Source organism: Prionailurus bengalensis, chromosome A1, assembly GCF_016509475.1.
Source record: "Prionailurus bengalensis isolate Pbe53 chromosome A1, Fcat_Pben_1.1_paternal_pri, whole genome shotgun sequence".
NCBI lineage: Eukaryota > Metazoa > Chordata > Mammalia > Carnivora > Felidae > Prionailurus > Prionailurus bengalensis.
Window position 1 is genome coordinate 20,128,222 of NC_057343.1, and position 24,064 is coordinate 20,152,285.

Below are 24,064 nucleotides of genomic sequence, written 5' to 3' on the forward strand. Positions count from 1 at the left end.
TCTATTCACAGATGACTTGGTCTTGTATATAGAAAATCTTAAGGAATATATACACACAGAGGAAAAACTACTAGAACTAATAAATGATTTTGCCAAGGTGACAGGATGTGAGATCAAGGTACAAAAAGTCAATGGCTTTTTTTATATTAGCAATGAACAGTCTGAAAATAAAATCCCATTGATAACAGCATCAAAAGGAATAAAATACTTAGGGTTCTAACAAAAGAAATGCAAAACTTGTATACTGAAAACTAAAAGCTAAAAAACATAATTGAAAGAAACTGAAGAAAACATCAATAAAGTGAAAAACATCCCGTGTACAGATTGCAACAGCTAATATTGTTAGAAAGCAATATTCCCAAACTGATCTACAGAGTAAATATAATAATCATCAAAAGTTCAGCTGCCTTTTTGGCCAAAACTGATAACCTGATCCTAAAATTCCTATGAAAATGTATGGAACCCAGAATAGCCAAATAATTCTTGAAAAAAGAAGAACAAAGTTGAAGCACTAACATATCCTGATTTCTAAACATTATAGTAATCGAGACTGAATAATACTGAGTAAATTGTAGACATTTATGCCTATAGAATAGAATTGAAAGTCTAAAAATAAACCCATTCATTTATGGTCAATGAATTTCAAGAAAGGTACCAAGAGAATTCAATGGAAAAACAAATAGTCGTTTCAATAAATGGTGCTGGGACACAGCAATTGCCCTTCTAGGTATTTACCCAAAGGATACAATAATACAGATTCAAAGGGGTATATGCCCCCTGATGTTTATAGCAGCATTATCAACAACAGCCAAACTATGGAGAGAGCCCAAATGTCCATCAACTGATGAATGGATAAAGAATATTATGGTTTATACCCATACACACACACACACACACACACACACATACACACACACACTGGAATATTACTCAGCCATCAAAAAGAATGAAATCTTGCCATTTGCAATGATGGGGGTGGAACTAGAGTGTATTACACTAAGTGAAATAAGTCAGTCAAAGAAAGGCAAATACCATATGATTTCACTCATATGTGGAATTTAAAAAACAAAACATGACATTAGGGGAAGGGAAGGAAAAATAAGATAAAAACAGAGAGAGAGACAAACTATAAGAGACTCTTAGAGAACAAAGTCAGGGTTCCTGGAGGGGAGGTGGGTGGGGGGATGGGCTAAATGGGGTGATACACAATAAGGAGAGCACTTGTTGGGATGAACATTGGGTATTATATGTAAGTGATGAATCACTAAATTCTCCTCCTGAAACCAATACTACACTACACGTTAACTAACTTGAATTTAAATAAAATCTTGGAAGAAAAAAAATCATGCTGGGACAACTGGATAACCACATGCAAAGAAAGAAATTGGACCTCTGCCTCATTATACATACAAAAATTAATTCAAAATGAGTCAGAGACCTAAATATAAGAGCTAAGACTATAAAATTGCTAGAAAAAAACACAGACATAGATCTTTGTGATCTTGGTTAAACAATGGTTTCTTAGATACGACATTAAAAGAAGCATAAGAAACAAAAGAAAAAATAAATTAACTGAACTTCATTAAAGTTAAAAGCTTTTGTACTTCAAAGGACATCCTCAATGGTTAGAGTGGAAGAGAGCCAAAGCATAAGAGACTCTTAAAAACTGAGAACAAACTGAGGGTTGATGGGGGGTGGGAGGGAGGGGAGGGTGGGTGATAGGTCTTGAGGAGGGCACCTTTTGGGATAAGTACTGGGTGTTGTATGGAAACCAATTTGACAATAAACTTCATATATTGAAAAAAAAACAAAGGACATCCTCAATAAAGTAAAAAGACGACCCATGAAATGGGAGAAAATATTTGCAAATTATATATCTGATAAAGGACTAATAACCAGAATATATAAAGCACCATGACAACTCAACAATAAAAAGACAACCTATTTAAAAATGGAGAAAAGATTCAAATAGATATTTCTTCAAAAGAGATATGTAAATGTTCAACAAGCACATGACAATATGCTTGATGTCATCGGTCATTAGAGAAATGCAAATGGAAGTCACAATGAGAAACCACCTCACACCAACTAGGATGGCTACAATAAAAAAGATGGGGGTTTTCTTCTCCTGTAGTTGTTGCTACTGTTGTGGGGTCAGACAGGTTGCATCCATCTTGCCTCCAGCCTGACCGAGAAGCCAAAACACAGAGGATGGCGTTGCTGGAGGGCAGAGGAGGCGATGTCTTCCCAGGTAATGTAACTAAGAATAACTATATACTTCCTAAATGTAAGCTTTATAACAACCCTACTTTTTAACCCAAATTTGGGAAGACAGTCTTTGTCTTCTCCCCACCTTCCTTCCCTCCACAATTCAAAACAAGATTGTAGTAAAATATACACAACATAACCATTTTAAGTGCATAATTCAATGGCCTTAAGAATATCCACATTGCTGTCCAACCACCACTGTTATCTTTCCACCACTCTGGAACTTTTTCATCACATCAAACTGAAAGTCTGTACCATTAACCATGAATGGGGACTTACGAAAAAAGATGGACAATAACAAGTGTTGACAAGGGTATGGAGAAACTGGAACCTCTTGGATTGCTGGTGGGAATGTAAAATGGTGCAGCCCCTTGGAAAACTGTCTGGTAGGTCCTCAAAATGTAAAGTGTAGCGTTAACACATGACCCAGGATTTTCATTCCTAGGTATATAACCAAGATCATTGAAAATATATATCATAAAAAAGTGTGCACATGAAAGTTTTATAGGACCCAAAAAGTGAAAACAAGCAAAAAGTTTCCAGGCTCTTAAATGTCTATAAACTGATTAATGGATAAGTAGAATGTAGTATATTCATACAATGGAAAATTATTCAGCCATAAAAAAGAATGAAGTATTGATACATACTCTGATAAGGACGGACCTTGATGACATCGTGCTAAGTGAGAACAGCTAGATACAGAAGGGCTACATGTGGCATGATTTCATTTATGTGAAAGGTAGAGTAGTATAGACAAATCCACTGAGAGAAAGTAGATTAGCGGTTGCCTAGGAGTAGTGAGGAGAAGGAATGTGGAGTGACTGGTAATGGGTATGGAGTTTCTTTTTGAGGTGATGAAAATGTTCTGGAATTTGATAGTCGTGATGGTTGCACAACTTTGCCAATATACTAAAAACCTCTGAACTGTACACTTTAAAAGAATTTTATGGTTATGTGAATTGTACCTTCATTAAAAAAAAAAAAAAAAAAAGAAAATACCCATAGAAAAGCACAATCCACACATGACGATGATCAGTAGCTCTTGGAAAGGAAGCCCAAAACTTCTGAATGTATGAGATCTGATGGATTTTTAAAATACTGATAAACAAACAAACAAGGAGAAAAAGAGACACGCACAAAAACCAGACTCTGAAATACAGAGAACACGCTGGCAGTTGCCAGAGGGGAAGTGGGGGGGGGGGATGGGTGAAATAGATAAAGGGGATTAAAAGTACACTTACAATGAGCACTGAGTAAATGTAGAGAATTGCTGATTTGTTATACTGTACACCCGAAACTAATATAACACTATAGATTAGTTATACTTCAATAAAAAATACATCACTTCTATTATGAGAAAAAAATGCTCATGCTTAGCATCCTACTATGTTGATCTAATAACCAAGTGTTTTATTCATTAAACAAATATATATTTGACATTATTAATCTTTCTTGTGAGGCATTACATTATTATGGATATAAATGACCCTTGTTAACACTCATTGTTGGCTTTCTTGATTATTCTTTTGGTATGCTAAGGTCCTTAATGAAGACTAATTGTCCCCATACATTTTATTTCACTTCTTCATAAATAAAATATTACCTCAGAAGCTAGATATCATAATTCATCCAGAATCTATGGATACACCGTTGGTGAAGCTTAATCCTAAGGCTCACCTCACCGCCACACGATATTTGCACCGCTACCCACAGTGTGCAAAAGTGTTTGCTTTTGCTAAATGAAAAATGCAGGGTAACTATAAAGCAGATCACATTAAATGAGGTATGAATGATTTGCAGAACTAGAGGTAAATTCTTGCCCAAAAGTTGACCTGGTCGACCACGGTCCAAAGTTTTGTACCCAGATTTAGACCTAAGATAATTGAAATTCTTTCTCTATTTATTCCTTAAAGGATTTTGAAGCTGGTTTCTTTGCTTGGCGAGTTTGGCTTTGTGAAACAGCCTCATTTTCCTAATACCTTCTATCCTTCTTGGATGTCAGGCTTTGATAGCATTAGGGAGATAAATTATGGTAACCAAACATTTTTTTAACAAGTGTTAACTGATGCTGTGTTACTATGATCTTTGCCTTCCCATCCCGTCCCCATCTTCAGGGTCTTTCAGCATCATTCCTCAACGCTGCGAGCTCTACAGGTGGCATCAGAGACAGCGGAGGACTTGCAAACGAGCTGGGCACTTTCCTGGGGACTCTTCCTTACAGCAGCTGCTCCAGGATGAGGCCAGCCATCTGTCTCCTAATTCTGAAAAGATTCCGACAAATTTCCTGCACCAGGTCGCACTGTCTCTCTACTTTTAACATTGAAAGCTTCTCTTCCTTTGCTGAGCTTCTCTCAAATATGACAGAAAGATGAAGGTTGCTTCTTTTCCGTGCCAGAGAGATCTGTTGAAATTTCTTGTCTTTGTGCCTTCATTTGAGGTCCAAGCATTTGGTTTGGAGAGACATAAACTTTATCATAGAGTTACGTTCACCTTCTGGTTATGCCAGATCCCACTCTAGACCTTGGCCCTTAACTCACTGGGTCTCTCCTTGTGTGTTTTTATTTCAGTGTCTGGACTTATTTTTAACTGCTCAAAAGAGCTCTGCCAAGGCCTCTGGCTCAGTGCTGCTGAGGGCCTGGTCAACAGAGCAGGTGGTGGCAGCCAGCAGGAAGGAGCATGAAGAATCCACATACTGAGCCCTGGGATAACATTCCTCACTTAATGCTGGTCTACAAATTAATTACAGGTTTACTCTGGTTTCAAATGTGCCAGAGAAGCTTGTCACTTAAAGAAGTTCAAAAAGGAATTCTTTGTAAAGTAATGAGTTTTGCAAGTAGGTTTTGCTTTGGAAAAGCAAAATCTAGAACCATCATTTAACTTTTTGACAATTTGCATTTGCACCTATTGGATTTTCTCAAAGAATGGCTCACCTCTATTTACAAAGAATGAGAACCTTCAGCATAGAGACTAAAAGTCTTGAATTTTTATGCTTTAATTTGTCTTCCAGTCAGAATTATCTTGGTTATTTGCTCAATTACATAAACTACCTTGCCTCTTTGGTTTTGGAAAAATGACAGTTGTATACTCTTAGGATGTGATAAGATTTGGGGCACATTCCTCCAAGGTAACTTCATGGCTTTTCTTTCCCTGTTCAGAGAGCTGGTTGTGGCATGAGGCCTGGAGCCTGCAGTCTGGCCCAGTGAACACAGAATATCTTCTCTTGAGAAGACCCAGGAAATTAACTCTGTTCCATCTGCATCATGAACTAGTCCGCAGAGACTCTGACCTGGACCCACACTCTAGGGTAACTCCCCCTTGGCTTAACCTCTCAGGGCACATTAGACAAGTTGGCCCAGTGGTTAAGGACAGACCCCAGAGTCCAACCACCTGGGTTCTCTGACCCAGGCCTGGCCAACAGGATTAGGTTGCAGAGCACCCCAGAAGGATGACACAGCCACTTACCTGGGCAGGAACACGTCCATTCTGGCTCGCCTGAGGCTGGAGGTCCAGATGTGGATGATGCTGGCTGTGAGGTGTGGCTCAACGTGGCTCAGCGGGGTGTCTTTGTCACGTGGCAGAACCAAGAGCAGACTCACTGTGTTTCCCAGGTAAGGCAGCTCCAGCACCCCCACCTGATGGCCTGCAGGGTCCTGGAACTGGCCTGGGGGTTCAGTGGATGCGGCATTATTAGTTCTGTCCCAGGAGACAGGGAACTAAACAGTGCCAGACCCTGGGAAGGGCCAGCTCACAGAACTGGGAACCGTACGTTTTATTAACAAGCTGTCGACCTCACCTTCAGGAAGCAGTTTGAGGCCAAAGACTGTTAGTCACCTTTTCTGATCTTAGGACCTAGAATTTCTTTTTTTTTTTTAACTTTTTTTTTTTTTTTTAACGTTTATTTCTTTTTGAGACAGAGAGAGACAGAGCATGAACGGGGGAGGGGCAGAGAGAGAGGGAGACACAGAATCTGAAACAGGCTCCGGGCTCTGAGCTGTCAGCACAGAGCCTGACGCGGGGCTCGAACTCACGGACTGCGAGATCATGACCTGAGCCGAAGTCGGCCGCTTAACGGACTGAGCCACCCAGGCGCCCCAGGACCTAGAATTTCTAATGATACCTTCACAGGGCTTGCATCGGCTGGACACAGTGGGGATGATGGCACGTGGGAGAGCCATCTACTGTCTTAAAGGGGAAGCCATTCCAATCCTGGCCTTTTGTGACCATGTGGGGACCCAGGCTCTTTGAGCCAGATCTTTCTTTCAACAAAAGCTCTGAACCCAGATATCATATAAAATTGGGAAGTGTTACGCAGCTGACAGATCAACCAGCATGAGTCATAGTAGCGACGGGAAAACATTAGGCACAAGAACTATAATAGTCATAAATATATATTTACATATCCAATTGACCTTCCTCTATGCTCCCCTTACTTGACCTCAGTTAATAGTTACTGGCAGGATAAACAAACGAATAAAAGCACTCACAACGTGTCCTGCATGAAATTGAAGCAGGAAGGTAGTGAGTTTTCTAAGTGCCAGAGTTCCCGAAACACTGTTTTAAGTCTCAGCGACTTTTCCCTGCATAAGAACAGAATTAATCCCACAGCTGGAAAGGCTGAGCCTGCAAACAAGGGCTGTGAGAGAGGTGTGTGGGGACAGGTGGCTGGGTCCCTTCTCCCCTTGCCTTGTGGGGGCCCCATGGCGGTGTCCACACCTGGAGCCAGCCTTCGGGGCTGGGCCCCCTCTCCCCTGGTGCTCGCTGGCCCGCACTCAGGGCACCTGCACCCTCAAGGGGCCGGGATGAGCAACCATCCACGCAAGGCAGAAGGACAATGTCAACCCCGCGTGGGCGCCCTCTCGAGAGCCATCTAAACTGAACTCTCCATCTTTTGCCCTTTCTTAGCACCAAGTGGCCATTCATTTTATGCGGTTGCCTGCCGAGGGTGGGGTGGTTCCATTCAAACAGTTTTGGTTTTACACTAACACCTCTTACTAGGTGCAGAGGGAAATGTCAAGCGTGAGATTGGATTTCTCTTCCCCCTCTGCTTCCTCACCCTCCTCTCTGGGTCCTCGGGCCCCTGGGGCTCTCCTTACTGCACACACATCTCACTGCAGAGGGAAGGCTGAGACACTCCGCGGGTCCTTCTAGAGCAGACGTGGCCCCCCTCTCTCCGCCCACGTTGTTCCCTTGTTCCCGTCACTTAAGAGGGCCCACAGGTGGGAAGGAGCTCACCGTAGTTGACCTCGGCCATTTGGTACATCATGGGGACTTGGAGGACGAGGCCCGGGGCACAGGTGAAAGGCAGGAGCTGAGTGTCCCTGGAGGAGAATCTCTGCCGCCAAGTGCTCTGAAAGGACATGGTGCTCACAAGTGCCAGCTGGGGAAATGCACCGCCACCGTGCTCCCATGTCGGGCCGCCCGGGTTGTCACCTGCAAGCAGGAGAGCCATTGTGCGGCTGAGACCCGTGCACCGGCCCTGGAGGGTGCTGGGGCATCCCCGAGGTTGGGTTTGCACCTGCAGAACCGTGGTGTCTATAACTAGCTGTTGTTGAAGACTGTGCTTTTATCCTTTTCCGAGCAGGTTGTCTGAAGTGGCTATTTCCTAGGGCTGTTAGACACGCACTGCTCAGGTGGACTCCTGGGAGGCACAGGGCGCTGTGGTGGGGGCCACTGCGCTGTGTCCCTCCCATCCTTCCCGCAAATCCCGCTACCCCAGCTGCTGGGCCTCATCCCTGACAGAGCCTTTGCTTAGACAGCAACATCCAGGGCATGCTCTTGAGATTCCACGCATTACCAGAGAGAAGAGGGCAGGCTGACTACTGCCCCAGCCCGTTATTAATAAAAACACACATTGTGCCAGGCTCTGTTCTAAATGCTTGAACAAACCCTCACTGACTCCTCTGACCAGTTCTGTTGTTATTCCTAATTTTACAGATGGGGGCACCGAGGCTTGGAGAAGTGTGGTCACTTCCAGGTCACACACTTGTGAGTGGCAAAGCCACCATCCGCCCGGCTGCTCAAGACAGAAACCTTGGGTTTGAACCCAAGCGGCCTGGCCCCAGAGCTTCAGGCTCTTCCTGGCTGCCCCTCTTCTGTGAAGGACACTCACCCCAGAGGGTTGACGGCAGCTAACTGTGTGGCTTTGCCTAACCGCCCCCTCTCCCCACGCCCCTACCCCAGCAGCACAATGAGCTGAGACAGGGAATTAAACACTTTTTAAGTAAACTGGGAAGACATTATGAAACACTGGAGACAACTGAGCTATCAATGAACATCTTCGTATTTGCGCTGCAGCTCTGTGCTCCTTGGCCACCCACGTGTTGTTCTCAGTTCAGTCATAAAGTACACATCACCTTCTATTCTGTGTTTTAAACAACACTGGGTCTTGAACATTCTCCCTGTTTCTGTGTAGCCTTTGTAATGTTCAGGGATGCCAGAGGCAGACCGGCTGACTTAGGATCCTGGCTCTAAGGGATCCTGGGCCCCGGGCAGCAGGCATAGCTCTCCGTGCCTCAGTTCCTCTATCTGTGAACCCGTCACTAGTAACAGCACCTATCTCCCAGGACAACTGTGAGGGTGAACAGACATAATGAACACAGAGCACTTAGGAAAAGCGCTATAAGTCAATAAATGGAACCCCAGTGAGTGTAATAGATTTTCACCACCTTTAATAATTACAACTACATGATATGCGGGAGCTGTAATTAATGGGATCATTCCTAATGGCTGGGGGGTTATTTCTAAGTCTTTTTCTTCGGTAACCCTAACCCTGGGCTAAGCATCTTATTATATATAACTTTTTCTTCCCTTGAATCATTTCCTGAAGCTAAATTCCAAGAAGTTTTCTGGCTCCCACTGCATTTTGCTATCGCAGGGTGTTAATTGTAGGTGACAGCAGAGCTCGGTGGGGGGGATTCCCCTGAGGGGAACAGGTGCACAGAACAAAACCTGCAGGGCTCCCCTGGAGGTGAGAGGCTCTGAAGAGCCCCCTGCTGTGTGGGTGGGTGGGGGATGGGCAGAGGGGGCCAAAGGTCAGCTTTGCTTGCTTCATAGAGCACCCCACTTAAGGGTAGGGTCTCCCAAGAGGACAGACTTCTGTTGCAATCGAGGGTGGCCTGAGTCTCCACCCATGTGGCTTCTGACCAGCAATGCTTGGTATCTGTGTTTATAGCGCTCTGAAATCAGCCTCACTAAACTGGATGGTTTCTTTTACCTGCCATCTGCCTGGAGGCCCATTCGTTGACCCCGATGCTGGTGCTGTTGGGTTCCCTGAGGTTGGCTGGCTCCAGGCTGCTGTTGGCCCACTGGGAGATCTGTTCCACAAAGCAGGGGGAGAGGGGCGTTCCTGCTTGCACGAAAAGAGTGCAGGCCAGCTCCATTTTGGTGCCTCGTCCGGAGTTGGGCAGGGTGGCGTAAACAGTGTGTAAGAACTGTTTCACCCTCTGGTCTGTGAAAAAGGTGTTGGGGTAAATTGACAGCGGTGAGCGTAAGTAAGGAGTTTGCCCTGTCTCTCTTTGCACAATGCACTGAAATGGGGCCCCGGCAGGTACCACTCTTGTTTCACAAGGCTCATCTACCAGTTACAGCCAATTTGGATAAATCAGAACTCAATTGCTCAGGAATTATCCTGAATCATAGATTAAGAGCTGAGAGGTGGGGGGAAGCCATGCAAGATCAGAAAGAAATCAGGCTGTGATGAAGTCAAATAGAAAAATACCACCAATATCCCAGAGGCCATTCCTTCTTAACTTCTTGAGACAGACATGTTGAGGACACTAGAACACAGACAGCTGGCAAAACTGCGGGTCTGGTGTGCAGGGTGAGGGGGCTTCAAATATTTAAGAAGTCAATCGATTTATGGGGAATGTCATAAATAACAATGACAGACCAATTGTCACTGTATCTTGTTCAGGGCCTTAGATCCGTTCCCACAACTGCATGTCATAAGCCTGAGGGACATTCAGATGTGGCCTCTTTCAGAACTATGCTATCGATTCGAGGAACACAGAGGAAAGGTAAGAGCGCCTCCCATCCCCCTGCTCCCTAAGACCCAGCAGACAGCTTGTGCTATTAATGTCACCAAGAACCTAGAAGAATGTTGAGGAAATAATAAGCATCTGAGAGAGTCAATAGTTTCCACCTTCTTGGGGCGGGGGTTGGCTGGACTTATATTTACTACTTACACAGGAGATATCTTCCTTCTCTCCATAATCAATAGTGAATTTCTTTTTCAAGATAGTATTTACAATCTGTGGCTTTTATTCTCCCCTAGGAGGAAATCTGGAGCTGGAGCAGGTCCTCTCGCCCACTGGTGAGTCAGGGCACAGCTGAGCATCCCAAGCTTCTCTCTCCTGACACATGGAAGCTGGGCATTTCCAGCAGTCAGGTCCCCTTCCTGTGCAGGCTGCCTCTGGAACATGGCCCTTCCCTGCTCCTCCTTGCCTCTCCTTCCTCTTAAGCACTGCTCTGTGGTTATCCACAAATCTACCCCCACACTTTGTCCCTTCTTCCTGCACTGCCCTGTCCCTCGCCCAGGGCACCTGTTGGAATGGATCTCTGACCTGGCTTGGGGCCCATCCACTCCAACACCCTTCATGTCTCAGAGGCCTGCTCAGGGGACAGCAGCAGAGCCCCAAGTTGCCTGGCAAAACTTCTCTGAAGGGGCACAGATGCCCCCAATACACCCTGGCCGGGGTGCCCAACCACCGGGCTGCAGCCCACAGCTGTGGACAGATTTCACTTGCCCAGAAAACTTTCACCACCAAAGCTGCTTGTTAGAATCCATGACTGTAAAAAACAGACTCGGGTTGTATATCTCATGATTTGCAGCCTGACTCCTTTGCTTTTATTTTAATGAGCAAAGAAATGGATGAAAATAATACTTCTTGTCAGGTTTTCCTCTACTGAGGAAGGTCATATGTATTTATAGAATCATGTCCCTGTAAAATGTTGACCATCTTGCAGGAACGAAGTGAGACGTTTCACCGGTCCATAGTGTAGCGTGACCTCCCTTCTGCCCTCTCACCCAATCTGGGCCAGGGGACCAGCTGTTCTTTGAGGGATGACAGGCTACAGACTGTTCCTCCCCAGCAGCCTTGGAAAGAGGAACCTGTCACCGCTGGCTTAATTCCTCTCCCTGCCCGCCAGAGAGCGTCTTTCTTGCTGGAGGGCTGGTCAGGTAGATCTTACAAGGGTCTGGGAAGAAAGGAAGCAGAAAGAAGAAAACCCTTGGGTGCTGCACTCCATCAGCACTGTGATGAGGGCTGTGTGGAAGGTTGAGGAGAAGGTCCCTGGGATGCGCACAGAGTGGGAGGAAAGTGCTAGAAGAAGACATGATGTTTTCTCATGAATTTCTCTTGCTGCGGCTGAGCCTTCTAACTCATTTGTGAGCCCAGTGTGGAGAGCGCCTTCCTTTTGAATCAATGTGTTGAACTGAGCTTCCTGAACGTGACACTGAATCTGACTTTGTAAAGTTCATGAATATAAAATTCTCAAACTACAAACAGCGATGCTAATGTTTTACTTGCCTGAGAATTACAAGAGGCCTAAGTTGAGGATGATATCAGAGGATTTGGTTGAGCTGTGGGAACAATGAGGATATCTCTGATGAAAAATAGAAAAGACAATGTCCTTATACCTTTATGCTTCTGCTCAGTGACTTAGAGTAGGATGAAGGAATTTTGGAAAGAACATGAGATTTGGGGTCAGAGAATCTGGGACCTGACTCCTGCCTCTTCCACCTGCAGAGTCTTGCCAAACTGTTAGCCTCTTGTCTCATTTGTAAAATTGGGGTTATTAATTAATGTATGTGGTTTCTGTGAGGATCAAATGCCATAATAACCGTAAAAGTGAAATTCATATTATCATCAAACAGAACTCTTTCCCAAGAACCAGGCTACCTTCATTTCTGAGGCCTCTGTTCCTAGCATTATTCTTATGCTTAATAGAAAGCTAGAAAGCTTAAAGTGTTCTCATCAATTTACCTAGGAAAGCACCAGAACTCCTTAGAAGTTGGAACATCAGGAAATTGTGTCTTGTGCGGTGAAAGCAAAGATGATCCTTGTAGATACCCCTGGGGTCTGTTCTGAGTCTCATGCTGTGCCTGTCTGACCCGCAGGTGGGAACCCTAGCAAAGCTCCTGGTTGTCACGTATTGGCTGGAAACACAGGGAGAACAAGACAGTGCTGATGTGTCCCACTGCAGATGTGGATAGGTCTTCCTGTTGATTAAACTGGAAAGAGGCCTCAAGACCCTGGCGTTGCTTTGGATCCTGCTTTTAATACATTTTACTGGTCTGTATTGACTTTTGAAAGGAAGGCTGGACCTAGGCAGGTAGCGGGCACTGCTGGGTTGTTTTAAACAGTGCACATGATTCTCTGAGCTATGTTGGGTCAAACCAGACTACGGGGGTACTCTCTTAACTGGAGCTCTGGAAGTTGCACATCCCTGTTCATAATATTGAGCCACGGTTCTATAAGATAACAAAGCAGTTTATGAGTAAGCAAAATGGTGGGATCATGTTCCACAGAGTTTGACTGCTAAGCATTCCTCACATTTGGTAATTCTCGAATGGGGTCTATGGAAACCCTGTTAATCATCATATTCGGTTAGCCAGGGACCCTGACTATACCTGACAACAAAGAATCAACTGGAATCAGTTCCCTTTCTCTGGAGGATAGCCACACTTGCATTTCTCACTTTCCCCCCAGCTGTGACTTTTGTGAGTCTCTCTTTTAAGGCAGAAACGCCTGTCTCTCTTTCACACGCCTATTCTTCATGACCCGGCTCAGATGGCATGTCTTCCGGGCGTCTTTCTGTTCAGCCAGTGGAATAAATCATTCCCTGCCCTGTGCTAATTTATGTCACATAAATACACTTGCTGCACTGCACGAGGGTGTCTTTCTGTGTGCATCTTTCCTGTGACACTGACCTGCTCGCGTGCAGAGCTTTCCTTATCTGTCTGGATGCTGAGTTCTTGAACCGCATCATTCAAGAACTGAGTTCTTGAATCAGCACTGCAGCCGATCTCATGTGGCTGAAGAAGACCAGGGATATATGCATTTCTGTGATATTCTTGCTGAGAAAAATCAAGCCGGCCAGCAGGGTCACGAGAGTTGTTTGGGCAGGGGACAGGATGTGGATGGGGCGTGGGGAACTGGACACATGATTGGTGCCTTGTGACCTGGCGTCTTCAGCATTAACCTTTACCTGCCACCCCGAGCTTCTAGCTCAAAGGAAGCTCTCACCAGCACTGTGTTGGTATTCGTTCTTGGATTTCCTAAAACATATTGATTTATACAAGGCTAATGCCCATCCTTTTTTATTGGTATCTTATTCTAAGATAGAGAAGGAAAAGCGATGTGTGTATGTGTGTTCGCATGGAGTTGGTAGGTTGGTTCCGAGGCCAGGTTTTGAGCCGGAGGCCCTGAGTGCAAGCTAGGTTGACCTCAACCTGGCTGACCTCAACCTGAGCTTGAGTCCCAAATCTGCAACTTACTAGCTATGTGACCTTGGGCAAGTCGTGTAAACTCTCTGTGCCTATTGGCTCATCTATAAAATAGGGATGGGAGAGCCTGGGTGGTTCAGTTGGTTAAGCGTCTGACTCTTGGTTTCAGCTCAGGTCATGATTTCACAGTTTGTGGGTTTGAGTCCCGTGTCGGGCTCCTCGCTGACAGTGTGGAGCCTGCTTGAGATTCTCTCTCCCTCTCTCTCTGCCCCTCCCCTGCTTGCTCTCTATGTCTCTCTGTCAAAATAAATAAACTTAAAAAAATAAAATAGGGATGATGATATAATTCCATCACATATCCAGGGCTAGCAATTGTATGTGGTTTCTCTGAGCATCAGAAGACATAATGGCAATTTTGTTGTCATAACAATTAAATTACTACTTGGAAGGTGCTTCGGACATTTCCTGGCACCTGGTAGGCACTGCAGAAGGGCTTGTGACATGAAATTGGAAAAACTGCCATGGAGGGGCCCCTGGATGGCTCAGTCGGTTAAACGTCCAACCGTGGTTCAGATCATGATCTTACGCTCCATGAGTTTGAGCCCTGTGTTGGGCTCAGAGCCTGGAGCCTGCTTCGGATTCTATGTCTCCCTCTCTCTGCCCCTCCCCCCACTTGCGCTCTGTCTGTCTCTCTCTCAAAAATAAATAAAAACATTAAAAAATATATAAGAAAAATTGGCATGGAACCTAAGTTTAGAAGAGAAACTCAAAGATCATCATGGGGACTACAGTGCGAAGTCCGAATGCCGTCTGCTGCATTCTTGCCAGGCGGTCACCCTTCTCCACTGGTGGTCATCCAGCACCAGCCACTGGATTCGGGAACATCCCACCTCCTGAGGCAGCCTGAGTGGGAGCAGTAGAGCAAACAGGGGCACGAGCATCCCTCTTACCATGGACGGTGTAACCCAGGGCCTCGGCCAGCTGCCGGCCGGTGTTCCCTTGGGCTCCAAACTGCAGGATTTCCAGAGCAAGGGACACGCCAGCAGGAGAAATGACAACGTTGGTTTCATTTCTAGGGGCCGCTGCACCCTGGTAGAGGCGAAGCGCAAGCTCGGTCTTCAGCAAGGTCAGGTCCTCACGGAGGTCGCCCTGTCCTCCACGGAGCCAGGTGTGAAGCAGGAAGAGCGTGAACAGGGCCGGCTGCATGGAGGCAGGGAATCTTCCTGCAGTGTAGACGGAAGAGACCAGGGTGAGGCAGAAAGTCCCACCCCGCAGAGAACTGGTCTGTGTTCAGGACTGGCCATGGCCGAGGGAGGTGTGCCCGCAGTATCACCTTCCTCCCTGCCTACCCGCCCCGGCCCACCCGCCCCCGCTCCTCTACTGCATCCTGTTGTGTCCGCATTAGAAATAGGGGCCGGGAGGCTACACTGTGAGCTGAGGCTTTGTCGTCACTTACTAAATATATGACCTTGGGCAAGGTCCTGGTCTGGTCAGAAGCAAACCATTGAGTTGGAGAAGACATGTAAGAAGTACACTTGACTCATATTTCGTGGCATTTAGCCAGCTTGTAGCTGTGCCATATCTATTATGTATAATGATCATCAACAAAAATAAAAAAATATACAGTATGCTACAAAGGACTTTGTGTTTTCTCAATCATGACAACAGTTTTCCAAGGTGGCTGTCACTGTCTTTCAAATACAGAGAGGACGAGGTTTAGGGCACTCAGGGAACCATTGAAGAAAACACCTGGGCAAGTGTCCATCAATTGATGAATGGATAAAGAAGATGTGGCAGATACAAACACACACACACGTACACATAAATACCACACAATGGAATGTGATTCAGCCATCAAAAAGAATGCAATCTTGCCATTTGCAGTGACGTGGATGGAGCTAGAAAGTATTATGCTATGTGAAATAAGCCAGAGAAAGACAAATACGATATGATTTCACTCCTTTGTGGAATTTATGAAACAAACAAACAAACAAAGGAAAACAGAGAGAGAGAGAGAGAGAGAGGCAAACCAAGAAACAGCATCTTAACTATAGAGAACTGAGGGTTACCAGAGGGGAGATGGGTGGGGGCATGGGTTAAATCGGAGATGGGGATTAAGGAGTGCACTTGTGATGGAGTTGTTGATTCACTATATTAAAAAAAAAAGAAAAGGAAAAGAAAACACGTGGGGAAAGCACATGACTCAAGCCCTGGTCTTCCATGAGTGGTATATAAAACACTAAGGCTAGAAATGCACATGAAGATATTGATACACGAGGTAATTATACCTATAATATCACATGCTTGTGATGTGAACTATTCTCATAAAATAAGAGCACTTTCATGGAGAGCGGAGTTATACCAATATCACTCCTACCAAGGAAAGGCACCTCTCCAAGGAGCAGAGCATTAGCTGGAAATTAATGCAAAGAAGAGAAAGTTCAAGGTGTTTTCAATGACTATGCCATATGTACAGCCTGCAACAGGTTTTGCTAAGTTGTCTAACTTTGGTATCAGACAGGATTGGTGCAACAGAAGCCTCGTCCGGAGTCACTTCCTATACGTTTGCAAATAAGGCCATTGGGCTCAATGGTGTTTACTTCAGATAAAGGTTCAACGTGGAAAAACATCCTGTCTTCACTAACTTTTCCTGCAGCCAAGCCCACATATAGTGTTTGGATGGCTTAGTACCATAGGGGTGGGATGTGTGTGTGTGGGGTGTCTTTCTGTGTATGTGTTGGGAGGTGGCAGGTCCCAGCCCAGGGTCATTTGTGAAATGACCCAGTGCCAGTGTTCTTGCAGCTCCTATAACCTCCCACAAGGACACTCTGCAGTCAACCCCTTGTGCTCCTGGGCTCCCCATGACCACATCCCTGCCCGCCATGGTTCACCATGCTTACTCACGGACTCTTGCATCAGACTGTTGTGTCTCCTTGCTTGATCCTGTTCTTGTGGGTCTCCAGCATTAACGTGCTCCCCTTTTTAAAAAGTGGAGCAGAGTCTGCTTTGAATCACAAGACAGCGCAGGGAGGAAGCTGGCAACTGCCGTCTCTGCCGGCGATGTCTCTACCACTCGGTCCAAATTCCTGGAGCCTGAGGTCCTGCAGAGAGCCAGGAGAAGCACTGCCCCGGCCAGCAAAGCCCAGATCGGAAACAGAGCAGGCCCTGGGGAGGGAGCCAGCCACACCCGTCAAGCCTTCTTAGGCTTGTGACCTGGTTGTACCAGCAAGGAACCCCTCATCTAGCCCTTTGTCACTTTGAGGAATTCCACTGATAACTCTGCGGTCCCGGGGTTTGCTGGGTGCCAGGTACCTAATGCTTCTCCCCTCCTCCTGTGGAGAAAACAATAAATCAGTCATTGGGCACTGGACACGTGTAGCAAATGAAATTCTGCAGAAGAGAAAAGAAACGATGCAAGATATGGCCTCATAAAATTGAAACTTGTCTTATTTATTGTTAATAAATGCGTAATACGGGCACTGTTAACAGTCTTGTTCTTCTTACATGCAATACTTAATAAATCCGACGACTTAATTTGAGAAAGAGACTATGTTGTCCATGAGCAAGTGCACGTTTGCAGCAAGTATAAGCAGATTCTGTCAAAAGTCTGTCCTTGTGACCAATTCAGAATTCCATACATTTCTATTAAGGTCTTAGGCATTGTATTAAGTTCAAAATAGAGGATAGGCTATAGGTTGTTACAAGTTAAAGCAAAGAAAGTGACATTTCGAAATGAATGCAATTCTTAGTAATTATCTCTTAGGCATGTGTTAGTGTTAATGTTTGAAATGGAATGAGGCTTGTTAAATTTTTTTTTTTTTTTTGGTCTGACTGCTACTCATACCGCCATTATCAGTGGGCAATTTGCTTTAAAGCAGGGTTTGTTTCTGACCCTGGGGCCTGGGATAGTTTTTCGGTTTTAGAATAGTTACAGTTCTATAATTGTTTTACTTCACATCTCCCCAGATCCTGAATTTAGATAAAGTGCATTGTTGCATGTTTTGGATTCTAAGCCATAGCACGATAATGGAATAAGTATATATATCTCATTCTATAGCACCCAGAGAGGGCATTCCTTCCTTTCTTCCATCCATCCATCCATCCACCCATCCATCCACCCATCCATCCAACAAATAACCTCTCGCTTGCCTGCTAGGTTCCAAGGCCCTGTGCTAGGTCCTGTGGATAAAGAACAGAACCAGCAACCTGGGCTCAGCTCTCACGAGACCCAGAGGCTTGTCCCACTGAGTGCAGGCTTTTGATGTCGACGCTGACAGTGTTCAGAAGAAAGCTGATCATAAGGACAATGGTGGTAACTTAACAAGGGCTGTCTCCCAACGCTGTGAGTTCCCCAGGGCTGTTATCTGAGCATAAGCTGATTCACTCTTTGCCAATGGTGGGGTTAGGGGGATGCTTATAAAAAGATTTCCCAAATTGGAAAAAGGTCGGGCTACATGACTTCTATCAACATTGCCCTCCTAAGTCTAAGAATATATTATTCTAAATTGCTTTTTAAAAACGCTTTCAAGAGGGGCCTGTTGGCTTAGTCGGTTGAGCATTCAACTTCAGCTCAGGTCATGATCTTGCGGTCTGTGGGTTCAAGCCCCGCATCAGGCTCTGTGCTGACAGCTCAGAGCCCGGAGCCTGCTTCAGATTCTGTTTTCTGCCTCTCTCTCTGCCTCTCCTCTTCTCTCTCTCTCTCTCTCTCAAAACTAAACATTAAAAAAACAAAAATCATAAAAATAAAAACGCTCTCAAGGAAAAATGCTAGGGTAATTCAGCACACAAGAAGTATTTCCTGTATGGGTTAAACATTTCAACACGAACGAAAGATGAACTTCAACCGATTTTTCTTTTGTGTACTCAGCCGCGACCCTGGGTAAGCCACTGTGTTTCCTGCCCATTTCTGTGGTAATCACGCTCGTTTCTACCTTGTAGGGACGTTGGTGTTACTGCTAAGGAGGCCTCCGTCCTTGGAGATATCTATACACTATTATAACAACAAAAATAGCCGACACTGTTGAGATCGCATTCCAGATACTCTGTTATATACTTTGCATTTACAGTTACACTGAGTCCTCACAGCGATCCTACGAGGAATGTATTGTTAGCCCCATTTGGCAGATAACAACAGTAAGGCTGAAAGAGCTTAAGGTGGTTGCCTAAGATCCCACAGTTAGAGGCCAAGCTGGGTTTGAAGCAGGAACACTTGACTCCAAGGCTCACGCTCTTTGCCACCGTCTTGGTGTCTGTCTGGCACCCCGGGATGCTTGAAATCCCCCTTGGCTGTGGGGTTCGAGGACGTTTAGTGCCCAGCCCAGACTGTTGGCTCATCACGTGTGTGCAGTCCTCCCACATTCACCAGGAATGCTATGGTGAATCACATGTAGAGAGACTGCTGTGACGTGCAGTGCCTTTAATTATCATTTTTAATTTTTCCCAGCCTGACTTCTTACCGGTATAAACAAATTGCCTTCGAACCCAGAGGTCTACCGACTACATGATGGAGAGAAGCGGCGCATTTGAGTTCTGTTAGTACGTAATTAGTAGAGGGACATCTCCTCTTTGTGGTGTGGGCTGCTTGTCTGGGGTTGTACAGGGACAGTCCCCATTTTTTCTCTGCCCTTGAGAAGTTTGCCGTGGAAAGAGGGCACTGTGACCAAATTGTTGTGGGGGCACAACAGAGGAGTCCCGGGCACTGCTAGAGTAAGCCAGGGAGCGACACGAGGGAACCCAGCACACGGGGCCACAGATGGGGACAAAACCAGCAAGTCCTTCCAGGGAAACAGGGCAGGTGGCCCCGCCTGTCCCTCCAGGAAAGAGACAGAGTGGGTTTCCCTCTGTCACAGGTGATGCCTGACACCCAGCCTTCCAGTTCTTCACAGGTACCCAGTGCACGGACTCAAAATGAACCACTGCACCTTCTCAGCTTCTAACGCCTTTCAGTACGGCGTGGTGTGGACAGCACAAAGGCCTGGCTGCAAGTCAGTGCTTCCTGGGGTGCCTGGCTGGCTCAGTGGGTATAGCCTGTGACTCTTGACCTCGAGGTTGTAAGTTCAAGCACTGCACTGGGTGTGGAGCCTACTTAAAAAAAAAAAAAGGAATTGCTTCCGTACTAACTATATACCTTCAGCACATAACTGAATTCCTCTGAGCTTTAGTTATTGATTCTGCAAAATGGCATCATAATACCCACCTCTCACTCTGCACATTAAATGAGACAGCTTCTGTAAAGCCCCCTGCATGGTCCCTGATACGCAAAAAAAAAAAAAAAATCAGGTTCTTTGGATAATGCACCCAACTCTAGTCTCATCTAAAGAAAGGACCACTGAGGTCACATTCATGCTGGCACAGAAAGGGGCTTTGAGAATCACCATGTAATTGACCAGGATGTGAATCGATGGCAAAGAATCTTTTTGGATGGTTTGTAGGATAAAGGTTGGAAACTTTAACAAGGAACAATGGATGTAAATTCTGAGCTCATTTCTATCTAACCTGTAAGAAGTAAGTCATTCAGTGTTGTGACCTCGGAAGTGGAGGGTTTTATTTCATGCCCTATCATCACACTGGTGCATGCAAGGTTTCCCTTTTGTTATTTTGTTTCCTTTCAGGAATGTGCTCATGAGAGAGAGGGAACCTGTGTGTTCACTTGTGCAGATGTGGGGAAAGGGCAGAGAGAGAGAGGGAGAGAGAATCCCAAGCAGGCTCTGTGCTGTTAGCACAGAGGCTGGGCATGGGGCTCGATCCCATGATCAAGAGATCATGACCTGAACTGAAATCAAGAGTCCAACCCTTAACTGAAGGAACCACTCAGGGATCCCAAAAGACTATTTTTAAAAGAAAGTTTAGGTTTCCAGAAAAATTGAGTGGAAAGTACAGGGTTCCCATCAAGCCCTTCATCAAACAATTTCTCTCACTCCACACCACCCTCCTGTCTTCTGCCCCCTGCCCCAGTTCTCTACTTACTAATTTGCTGCATAGGTGTGATACATTTGTTACAACTGATACACTGTTATTAACTAAAGTCCATGATTTACTTCAAGGTTCCTCTTAGTGTTGTGTAGTTCTATGATTTTATCAAATGTATTATGTTGTGTGTCCATCAATGTAGTAACATGCAGAATAGTTTCTTTTTCTTTCTTTCTTCTTTCTTTCTTTCTTTAAGTAAACTCTACGCCTAGTGTGGGGCTCCAGTTCACAATCCCGAGATCAAGAGTTGCATGCTTTACCGACTGAGCCAGCCAGGCGCCCCCAGAACAGTTTCATTGCCCTGGGAGTCCTCTGCGCTCTGCCTACTTGTTCCTTCCCATCTCCCACCTCCAACCCCTAACAGCCACTGATCTTTTTACCGTCTCTATTGTTTTGCCTTTTCCAGAATGTCATGGAGGTGGAATCATATAGTACATGCCCTTTCAGACTGACTTTTTTCACTTAGCAATATGCATTTAAGATTCCCCCATGTCCTTATTGGATTAAGGGTTAGTATCCAAAAGATACTTAAGGTTAGTATCTATAAAGAATACCAAACTCAACAACTGAAAAACAAATTATCCAGTCAAGAAATGGGCAGAAGACATGAATAGACACTTTTCCAAAGAAGACATCCAGATGGCCAACAGCATATGAAAAGATGCTCAACATCACTCATCAGGGAAATACAAATCAAAACTACATTGAGATACCAGGGAGCAACACGAGGGCACCCAGCACACGGGGCCACTGTGCCCAAAATTAACAACTCAGGAAACAATAGATGTTGGCCAGGATGTGGGGAAATGGGAACCCTCTTGCACTGTTGGTGGGAATGCAAAATGGTGCGGCCACTCTGGAAAACAGTGTGGAGGTTCCTCAAAAAATTAAAAATAGAACTACCTTGCGACCCAGCAATAGCACTACTAGGAATTTACCCAAGGGATACAAGAGTGCTGATTCATAGGGGCACTTGTACCCCAATGTTTATAGCAGTGCTTTCAACAATAGCCAGATCATGGAAAGAGCCCAAATGTCCATCAACTGATGAATGGATAAAGAAACTGTGGTTTATATATACGATGGAATACTACTTGGCAATGAGAAAGAATGAAATCCTGCCATTTGTAGCAACGTGGATGGAACTGGACGGTATTATGCTGAGTGAAATAACTCAGTCAGAGAAAAACAGATATCATATGTTTTCACTCATATGTGGAACTTGAGAAACTTAACAGAAGACTGTGGGGGAGGGGAAGGGGAAGGGGAAAAAATTACAAACAGAGAGGGAGGGAGGCAAACCATAAGAGACTCTTAAATACAGAGAACAAATTGAGGGTGAATGGGGAGTGGGGGAGAGGGGAAAATGGGTGGTGGGCATTGAGGAGGGCACTTGGGATGAGCACTGGGTGTTGTACGTAAGCGATGAATCACGGGAATCTACCCCCAAAACCAAGAGCACACTGTATACACTGTGTGTTAGCTAACCTGACAACACGTTATATTAAAAAAAAAGACTTCTCCATGTCTTTTTGAGGCTTCATAACTCTTTTCTTTTCATTGATGAATAATATCCCACTGTATGGATGTACCACAGTTTACATATCCAGTCCCTTATGTCTTGATTGCTCCCAATTTTTGGCAGTTGTGTGAAAGTTGCTACAAACATTTGTATGTGGGTGTTTGTGTGGACATAAGTTTCAGCTCAACTAAGTAAATGCTTGGGAGCATGAATGCTGGACTGTGTGGTAAGAATATGTTTCGTTTCGTAAGAAACCACCAAACTCTTCCAAAGTGGCTGTACCATTACGGATTCTCACCAGCAGTGAATGAGAGTTCTGGTTGCTTCACATCTTTGCCAGTATTTGGCACTGTCAGTGTGTCTGTTTATTTTCTTATTAGTGTTAAGGATTCTTTGTATATCTTGGGCACAAGTCCTTAAATCAGATACGTTTTTTCAAATATTTTCTCCCAGTTTGTGGCTTGTCTTTTCAACTCTTAATTCTTTGTCTCTATGAGAAATCTGTAGAATGGAAAATGGTAAATGTGTTCAAGGGTCAAAAAGAAGTAGATGATGTGATCAGTGCATGGTTGACATGGTCTCTAAGGTTGTAATAGAGGATGGATGTCCCTGAATTAGAGGCAGTATTGGGCACACGATAGGGGGATTCACAGTGAGGTTTGGTTTTATTGCCATGCTTTGGTTCTGATTGGAAAGGGTGACGTTTGTGGTTATAAGAAGTTTAAAGTGTAGATATGGTCTGAGAAGCCATGTGCTGTGTACTAGAAGTAAGAGACTAAGTGATAAGACAAAGGGATGGGAGGGGTTTGGGAACATTACCAATGCTGGGGCCATATTCTCAGGGCCTGTTGTGGGTTTGTTCATACTGAGGAGCTCTAATGCCCAGCCCAACAGCTCTGTAGTTCAGTCTGGTACCAGAACCAGTGTGAATAGCAATTCTGTTTCAAAAACCAGTTACAAATAAGGCTTTGGGATAAGCTAAATGCAATTATTACTTAGTTTGGAGAAAAATCCTAAAAACAGAGCAAATTAAGCAGGGAGTAGCTCAGGTCAAAAATATAAAAAAATGCATCAAACTGTGTTTGGATGTTCTGGTTCTTTATATCTTGCTTTCAGTGTTACTTTCTCATACATTTTTGTATAATTAGAATCTCGGCAATTTCTTGTATAGATGGAATTAGAAAATAGGAAAAAAAAAATAGAGTTGGGATCAGTCCATGTTTTCCTCTCTCGCACTCAGGCTATGATAACTAGACAGGTGAGGCTGTTCCCCACTGAGCCAACATGACTATTCAGGAATTGGTAGGTGGAGTCAGTAGGAAAAATCAACCCAGAAGCTGTAAGTCCAGGGCATATGCCTCACCTGTTTCCCCCACGGAGCCATGGGCATCACTGACTTATTACAACAGCCTTCCATGCACTTGCCCTTGACCTACAATGCTTCTCAGAATAGGACTTGATGAGGGCGCCTGGGTGGCTCAGTTGGCTAAGCATCTGATTCTTGGTTTTGGTCCAGGCCATTATCTCATGGTTGTGAGATCGAGCCCCATGTCAGGCTCCACTCTGACAGTGCAGAGCCTGCTTGGGATTCTCTTTCTCCCTCTCTTTCTGCTCTTCCCCTACTTGCTCTCTCTCTCTCTCTATCTAAATAAATTAAAAAAAGAGAATAGGACTTGATGGACCTACTTCTAATTTATCATAGCTGGTCCACAGCTTAGCATGGGCTGCTATGACAGAATACCATAGCCTGAGTGGCTTAAACTACAGACATTTATTTCCCACAGTTCTGGAGCCTAGGAAGTTCAAGATCAAGGCACCACCAGATCCGGTGTCGGGTGAGGCTCCCCTCTTGTGACCTC

At 45.0% G+C, this 24,064-nt stretch overlaps 1 protein-coding gene across 2 annotated transcripts in view; it reads right to left on the reverse strand.

Annotated features, from left to right (window-relative positions):
* SERPINE3 (serpin family E member 3) overlaps window positions 1-16,905 on the reverse strand; it is a 34,779-nt gene extending 17,874 nt beyond the window's left edge. Inside the window, exons 1-5 of one of the 2 annotated variants that reach the window (XM_043578183.1) lie at window positions 16,619-16,905; window positions 14,665-14,937; window positions 9,482-9,715; window positions 7,501-7,698; window positions 5,731-5,929 (exon numbers count right to left, since the gene is read on the reverse strand). In XM_043578183.1, the coding sequence (XP_043434118.1) occupies window positions 5,731-5,929; window positions 7,501-7,698; window positions 9,482-9,715; window positions 14,665-14,920 (887 nt within the window). In that variant the 5' untranslated portion in view covers window positions 14,921-14,937; window positions 16,619-16,905. Of the gene's footprint in view, window positions 1-5,730; window positions 5,930-7,500; window positions 7,699-9,481; window positions 9,716-14,664; window positions 14,938-16,614 lie in introns of both variants that reach the window. The other variant, XM_043578173.1, reaches the window with a different exon arrangement.
* Window positions 16,906-24,064: the final 7,159 nt, after the last annotated feature.